Here is an 8312-nt window from a genome sequence, read left to right as displayed (position 1 = left end):
GAGGATGGATTCAAAACAAGGCTTCACTTTCCGTGATAATGGAAGCTATCGGCACGGTAGCCTCGGTTTTTGCGATTTACAATCAACTCGAGCAATGTGCAAAACGTCTACATCAATTAAAGCACAATTTCCGAGTCGCTAAGCAAGAGGTTAATCTTCTCGCAGATGAGGTGTCAGCTTGTCAGAGCCTTTTCGGGATTTTTAGGCATATTAGCCGTCCTCTGGAAAACCGCGTAATGCAGTTGGCTCGTGAGCAACAACTTGAGAAAATTCTCAACTCTCAGGCAACTTTGGCCTTTGGCCATATTGACGACATTGTGTTGAAACTTGAGCCGTTAAAAGCAGACGCTAATGCTACTCGTTTTGACAAATTTATTGCAAAACTAAGATGGCATTTGACCAAAGACGAGGCCCAGGTTCCGCTTATCACGCTGAATAGCGTGAAACTAAGTTTGACGGCCCTCACCTGTCTCTTGGTCCTCGATTCTTCCATGGCAGATCTGAGGAGCCAGTCCATCTCAGAGAGCGAGAAGGAAACCATGATTTTACAAATGTAAGGATAAATGTCTGCTCTGACCCTTCAAGCTCAGATATCTAATGGACTATTTCGAGCCCCAGAAAACATTTGAGAAGAATGATCAACCGCCAGGAGAGATGTCTGCGACGTCTGGCCAAGAAGATGGACGGGTTTATGAACACCGACTCCCAACCAAAATGGGTAATAAATACAAAAAATATGGTTGTGATTATGCAAGAGATAAAGAAAGAACCCATTGCCGAGGCAGAAGCCTTGATCAAGGAGAATATTCCCGGTTCTCCTATCCCCATGTCTCCACCTACGGAAACTCCCCTACCGTCGAGAATGAGTTTTCAACAACCGCTACCGGGGCCAAATAATGTTTCTGGTTCTTTGGACATATCTACAAATCTGTCAGAAACTGAAATGGCGCGACAAATAGGGACAGAGGCTCGCAGACAAAAGGAGCGAGAGACACGGGTCGTGTTCCATGACTATGGCGATGGAAACAGGGAGACTTATGAAGTGGTCTCTTCTACTTATTTTCGCCCTACTAGCCACAGTGGCGGCTCAGGTCTGTCTACTTACGGCTATGTACCTGTTCCTCCCTTCAATTTGTCTGATTTGAAGTTACGGAAGCGACGAAAACGAGGCAATTGAAAACCTTGCGAGATGTTACGAGACTTTGGGCCTCATATGCAAGGTGTCAGCTGCCAATCTTGTTCCTTGCACCATCATTTAAGGCCCCAAATTGATTTTGTCTATGATCTTCTTCTCATTCCTCTACCTATGCGTTCTTTTGTGAAGGACTACAAGGGTTTCGGTCTGCTAGATACATAACACAGCGACAAACTTGACAGAAATCTCCCTTACTCGGTAGTTGTGCCTAGCAGATACCACGAGACTAAATCTATTCCTCTCTGTGCTGACACTGGAGGATTGTCACGCAACTATTTGCAGAAAGGTCGTCCAGATGACGATAATACACAACTGACCCTTGTTGCTGTCAGCATTTCCCAGAGATGGCGGGAAGGAAGATTAGCATACCTCAAGCGCGACGATCCGAGGTTTCCAGACAGTGCCTATGATAGCAATTATCAGCAAGAAAAGTGTCATTGCTAGTAAATAGTATGAAACACGTCGGACTTTTGCTCGGCCTTCAGTTATTTAGCTGGCTAACCACCAATACTACCAGGCCACGCCCAAGTAGTCCCCGACAAGGATAAACAGACTGCCCAGGTGAACACTGCGTATGTAAAATATGCCGCCTAACATTATTGCAATTATTGCTAGCGTTGATGACAAAGCGAAAAAGGGGCAGAGGATGATTGATAAGCGCGAAGGGGTTAGAAGGCGACGTTGCTGAAACCTTATCCTCAAATACTGCAACTAGTCAGCTAACTTCATATATTATGCGAAAGGACAGGACACACCGCTTGTAGAGAAGGGAGGATTGGTGTAAAGCCAAAGATAATCTGACTCCATATAAGCGCTATCTGGCTCTGGAAGAGGCCGACGAGTACTCCGAAAAACAGGTACAATAGCGCAAAAGAAACATGTCTACCCTAGAGTATAGCCAAGTCACCTCAAAGTAAAAGAGAAGATAAATACGAGCTATATTACGGCGCATATCATACGTGATAACTCGAGGCGTTTCACTGTTGAATCGACCCCGTGTCGCCTTGGGGTAACAACCCTAAGGACTCTATGTAGGGCTGTAGGAACTCGGTACGCGGAAACGCTATGTATATATTATAGGAACTAGTAGAGTCTACCTAGACTCTAAGAATTAGTCTTTGAAATTAGACCCTATAGACTTAGACTCTCTACCTAGCTAACAGGTTCTCTATCCTGCGATATAGATCCCCTAATAATTACTAAATCTTCCTATTTAGCTACCTAGAGGAGAAATATCTATACTAATAATCTATTAATAATCCGCCTATCTTATAGTAACGGAACGATCCTAACGAGTTAGTAAGGGACTTAGATAACCCTCTAGTAGGCTTAGCCTAACCCCTCGGGACCTAGAAGATAGGTCTAGCTATAAGATACGGTCTCCTAAATAGACCGAACCTAATAAATAAAATACTCTCGATCGTCTTTTAGCGCGGATCTAATAACTTAAATATAAAGCTACGATTCGGCGATAAGATACTCCCGAATCTTAACTAGCGCCTCCTCTTCCTTATCGATCCTAAGATATAGAGATTAAAATTAATAATATCTTGTACTACTTAAGCTCTATATTAACCCTAGAGTAATATATCTAGTAGCTCGACAAATTAGAATATATTTTCGAAGCGAGTCCCGACTAATATATAAGTAATTTATATAAGATTCTTATCGGATTCTTTATATTAGAACTAACCTAATAGGCTTAGTAGATAAATTATAAAAAGACCGAGTTTATAGCCTAATAGTATTACGGTACTTATATCTAGACTAGCCAGGTAAAGGCCTATATAGGATAGCCCGGAAGCCTAAGGGGCCCTAGGACCCTAGGATTACCTAACCTAGGACTAGGGCGGGAAGGAACCGGGACTACTAATAATCTGTAGGACTATAGGTTATATAACCTACGGGCTAGGAGATATGGGCGGAAGAAGGCAGAAGGATATAGAATCCTTAACGATTAGTTTAAATACGATCTAGACCCTATAGGTCCTTCTACTCTTACTCTAAGTTCTTATAGGACCTTCCTAGTATTACGGACTGATAGACCTATAGGTCTACAAGGCAAGGAAGCAATCTAGAGGCGAGATAACTAGGATTGGGAAGTCTAGGGAGAAGGAAGAAGAGAGAGAGAGAGGGAAAACCCACGATAGGGGAAAAAACCTTAAGATATATAACCGCTACTAGGCCTAGTAAATATCTAGAGAGGGCAAACTCTCTTACACCCCTCCTAGGACTAGTAGCAATATAAAGAATAATATATGTAGTAGTGTAATATAATAAAATTTAGAAGGGGAGGGTTAGTTAGGATCTCTTATATATAATAATCTAGTACGATTATTTTGAAAAATCCTATTAGGCTTAGTTTTAGTAAGTATATTAGCGGTATTATTCTTGCTCGGGATACTAGTTAGTTAGATAAGGTTCCTTTTAATAAGGTCTCTGATCAAATGGTATCTCGTGCTAATCTAGGATAATTTTAGGCTAACTTAAGGGTTTATAATAGTCGTGATAGTATTATCGGAATTATAAAATAGGGTAATTAGGATATTTTTGTCGAATTCTTTATCTTAGTTTAATAGGGATATAAGTAAAAGATTAGTAGTAATTTTAGTAAGATAGAGTCCCTCTTTCGCTATAGTTATAAGGGTATAGTATTCGGCTATAGTTAATAAGGCTACTACGATATCTTATCTTTTTAAGCTCTATAAGATTAGGTTCTAGCAAAGAACTAAATATATACTTCGGTAGATTTTCTATCCTCTATATTAGCGTATGATAAGTCGATAAATCCTTCTAGACCCTTTAAGGGTTCTTTTCTAAATAGGATTCCTAAATTTGTAGTGCCTATAAGGTATTATAACAAAACTTTGTACGCTACTATATTATCTTTTCTCGGGTATATATTATAGCGCTATAGTTTAGATATGGTTGCTATAATATCCGGGCGTATTTTAATTAAGAGCTAACCGATATTTCCTATTATTTTAGTATAGGCACCCTGATCGAATGCGTTATCCTCTGTTAGATTATTTAGATAGGGGATTTTCTAAGAGGGATTTATTAGAATTAGCGAAGGATTGCAATTTTTATAGCCCTTATTATGGATTAAATTTGTTAAATAAGCCTATTAGCTCATAAAGATATAGCTAGAGGGTTCTTTAATTATATTATATCCAAGGAATCTTTTGAATAGGAGGGTCTTTAGTTTTCTTTTGTTTGAAAGGCCCTTTTTTATAGAGTTTAATTGATCCTTATATCTAGTCGCGAGGATATTATCTATATAGATTATAATAAATATAGTATAGTCCTTATTAGTAAAGATATATAGTTCGGAGGGGATTAGAGAGAGGCCTAGGCTAGATAGGTTATCTTTAAAAAGTTTATACTAGAGGTATCTTGCTTATCGTAATCTATAAAGCGTCTAGTTTAGTATATATACTAGATCTTCTCCTTTTAGGCTAAATTATTTATATCTAGTTAGTTACTTTATAAATATAATATAGTTATTAATAGTAGTATTAAGATAGGCTCTAATTATATCCTACTATTCCTTTTTCTAATTATAGATAGTAGCTATAGTAATAAATAACTTAGCCGATATATCTAAGATAACTAGGATATATCTTTCGTTAGGTTAGAAGTCTACGCCTAGACTTTAGCAGTTACTATATATAACCTATCTAGCTCGGAATTCTAGGATATATCCTTCGGTATCCTATTTAATATTATAGACCTATTTACCTAGAAGGATTTTAGTACCTTTTAGGGGTTTAGTTACTAAAGTTATTATATTAGATAATTTAAAATTCTTTAATTAGGTCTCTTTAGCTTTAAGCTATTAATTAGCGAATTAGAATTTTATAGCTTCCCTATAGATTTAAGGGATTTTAACTATTACTAACTATATTATCTTAGTAGCTATACTTAATATACTAGGTCTAATTAAGTTATCTTTAGTAGACGTAGCGAAGTATAAACTTCCTTTCGTTCTCTCTTTATACTCTTCCTAAACTAGTCCTTTTATAGTATATCTAACTATTCCTTCTATAAGTTATCTCGGAGTATATCTCCGTAGGCTTCTTCTTACTAGAGAGATAGAGCGTCTCTAGTCGCTCGTGAAATCTAGCTAGTTTATTATAATAGTATCGATAGGGTCTGCTAATAAAGCTTATAATATTAGGTAGCTACGGAACCTCTAAGGAATTACTACTAGAGGAGGAATTTATAGTTAAATTGATTAGGATAGTATCTTAGACTTTTTAATAGTAGGGTTTAGGTCAGATTCTGGTATAGATAGGAATTATCCTGGTATAGTCCTTCTCTTAATTAACAGGATTAGACTATCCGGGTTCTAGCGTGAAAAAATTCCTATATTAGGGGCTCTTTTCCTCGGTTGTATTAGTAAAATTTTGCGATGATAGAAAGGTTATAAAATTAGGATATTTTAGTCCTCTGGTATGGTTAGTAGTATACTTAGAGGGATTAGAGCGGGTTAGGAAAAAATTCGTCCCTCGCGTAATTCTAGGTCTTTTAGGAATTAGACTTAAGGAGGTAGAAGATTATATCCCCTTCCTCTTTCCTATTAGAGAGGTAGAATTTTTAGAGTATAGGAAGTTTATAAAATTTAGATTTCTTCGTAGGTATCTAGGCTTATATTAGAGTAGGTATTATAGTCGGGATCTTTATAGTAGTCGTTATCCGCGCGGGTAGTATTTTAGGTAGGCCTATTTAATCGTTTTATAGTTATATCGGTTATCTTTTTAATATTTTAGATCTTTATATTATAGAGCCTTTCTTATATAATCTATTTAATTCGATTATCTAGGTCTAATAGTAGTATAGATAGTTCTTCCTAAAAGTCTATATCTCTTCTAATTATAACTTTTCTCTTGCTTAGGTCGTAAATCCTATATTAGTAGCTATTCTTACTATTATATCTAACTAGTGTAGTAGGGGATTCGGTTGCATGTACTTAAAGGCGGATGTTTAGTAGTAGGAGATGCCTGAGAGCCTTACCGTCGAGGAAGGTTATCTAGGACCTAGCTTGCAGGATCCGGTATTATTATTATGCTTGATTAACAGTTTAGACGGAGGATTTAGGACAGTCTTTATAGTCGGATTCCTTACACTTGTAATGTCACACTCTTTTTGATTCCTGCCTTTAGTACCTAATATCGGATCTTACGATTACCTTGGAGGATTCTAGGACTTGCGTGCTTTGTAGGTTTGGTTTGGTTCCTCTATAACTCGACCTGTCTGGTGAGATCAGACTGCCGTGAGTATTCCCCTCTCTATTAGTGACCGACGTAGGGGTTTTGTAATAAAGGTGGCTGAGATAGAGGACTATACTATTCCTACGATGCGATTATAAAAGGATCCGCTACTAAGATTGCTGCTGAGATTGCTGCTGAGATTGCTGCTAAGATTGCTACTAAGATTGCTGCTGAGATTGCTGCTGAGATTGCTGCTAAGATTGCTGCTGAGATTGCTGCTAAGATTGCTGCTGAGATTGCTGCTAAGATTGCTGCTGAGATTGCTACTAAGACTGCTAAGACTGAGACGACTGGAACGACTACTGCGACCGCTACGACCGCTACTGTTACGACTACCGCTATGATTAAGAAATTCTGTTTTTTTCTGCAGAAAAAGTAGGTAATGCGTTTGACCCTAACGAAAAATTGAGAGAAATTGAGACTACTATTCGAAACTAATACCTTATATTATAGCTAAATACGCGACTTTTAGCTATATATAGGGGGCTACTCCTACCGAGGGTCTTACGGCTAATACTATGCCTTTATTCGACTGGTATACCTAGCTTATTCGCGGATTATTAGCCGATCGATACTAAGAGGATCGAGAGATATTGATTCGATTGCTAAAAATGTCTCCGGACTAATTATATTAATAGATAAACTTGGTCTATCCGAACTTTATATAGAGTTAGTTTATTGCTTTGGAAAGATTTCTATAGGCGGCTAATATAAAGATCTTACTAGAAGAGAATGCTATACTAAAACGGTAGTTATAAAGTTCTTCTGTAGAAGAAAACACGAGAAAAACGTATACTAAATAGACGACGAAAAGCGATAAAAAAGAAAGGAAAGCTATAAAAGAGAGTGAAAAACTAGAAGAAAAATCGAAAAGAATTAGGAATAGCGCTACTATCTAGACTAGCTACTAATTTTACGACTTCGTTAAATTTAAAGAGTTAATTACCTTGCGAATCTTGCTATATCCCTCTAGATACTATTATACCTAAAAAACCTAAAAAACCCTAAAAATATCCGGACTAGACAGAGCCTACGAAGCTAAAGTAATTATCGTAATCTGAATAACTAAACGACTATAGAATATCTTTAGATATACCTACAAATATAACCTCTTTCGACCTATCGTGATCCTAGTAATCGAGCCCCTTCTGAGTCTGCTAAAGGATCGCCTAAAGGGTTTAGCGAGAGAGTACCGCTACCGCCGCCGCTACTACCGAGACTAGCTCCTTCGCGATACTAACGCAAGTTTATACGCCTAATTCAGAGATATAAACTTTGCGATATATAGTTAGGACTATGCCTAAGCTAGGGACCCCTAGTACGCTACGATTCGAAGGTAGAAATATTAGAATTCTTAGATAGTTTTGAACGTATATATAAGCGCTATAATATAAGAAACAACGCGCGAATTTTGGAGATCCTTCTAGATTACTACGGTTAGCTATAGCGTGTATAGGTTAAGGCGAATGCTAACTAGTAAGCGAAGAATAAGGAAGAGTTTTTCTAGGACTTTAAAGATTAGTATCGCGATACGGATAGCCTATAGGCTACCTATACTATACCTAGCTATAGAGTTTCTGCAGGAATCGTATCGAATAGGACGACTTTTATATATACTTAACTACCTTTTTCTGTTTATTATCTAGTAAAGAGAGGAGATATTAGCGATTTAGAACGATATACTTAGTTTATCGAAGGACTACCCGAAAAGTTAAGATCGAAATTAATTAAGAAGGAGAAAATTAATATTAACTACCCTTCTAGGAGTAAAAGACGGATCTCTTTCGATTAGATAAAAAGCTACTAGGGATCTAAATTAGGACTAGAAGGATTACGATCTCGCG

The 8312-nt window shown here is 37.6% G+C and overlaps 2 protein-coding genes across 2 annotated transcripts; both read left to right on the top strand.

Annotated features, from left to right (window-relative positions):
- Nucleotides 1-236: 236 nt before the first annotated feature.
- On the top strand, nucleotides 237-1177 carry POX_h09587 (uncharacterized protein; the record flags this gene model as incomplete). Its single annotated transcript, XM_050118338.1, has 2 exons — nucleotides 237-553; nucleotides 619-1177. The coding sequence occupies 2 exons, from the start codon at nucleotides 237-239 to the stop codon at nucleotides 1175-1177; spliced, it is 876 nt and encodes a 291-aa protein (XP_049965125.1).
- Nucleotides 1178-6194: 5017 nt separating this feature from the next.
- POX_h09585 (uncharacterized protein) lies at nucleotides 6195-6925 on the top strand (the record flags this gene model as incomplete). Its single annotated transcript, XM_050118337.1, has 3 exons — nucleotides 6195-6251; nucleotides 6596-6843; nucleotides 6922-6925. The coding sequence occupies 3 exons, from the start codon at nucleotides 6195-6197 to the stop codon at nucleotides 6923-6925; spliced, it is 309 nt and encodes a 102-aa protein (XP_049965124.1).
- Between the last annotated feature and the right edge of the window lie 1387 nt (nucleotides 6926-8312).

This window comes from Penicillium oxalicum, chromosome VIII (genome assembly GCF_001723175.1).
Source record: "Penicillium oxalicum strain HP7-1 chromosome VIII, whole genome shotgun sequence".
Classification (NCBI taxonomy): Eukaryota; Fungi; Ascomycota; class Eurotiomycetes; order Eurotiales; family Aspergillaceae; genus Penicillium; species Penicillium oxalicum.
The sequence above is the reverse complement of the archived record's forward strand: the minus strand, read 5'-3'. Positions and strand labels throughout refer to the sequence as shown.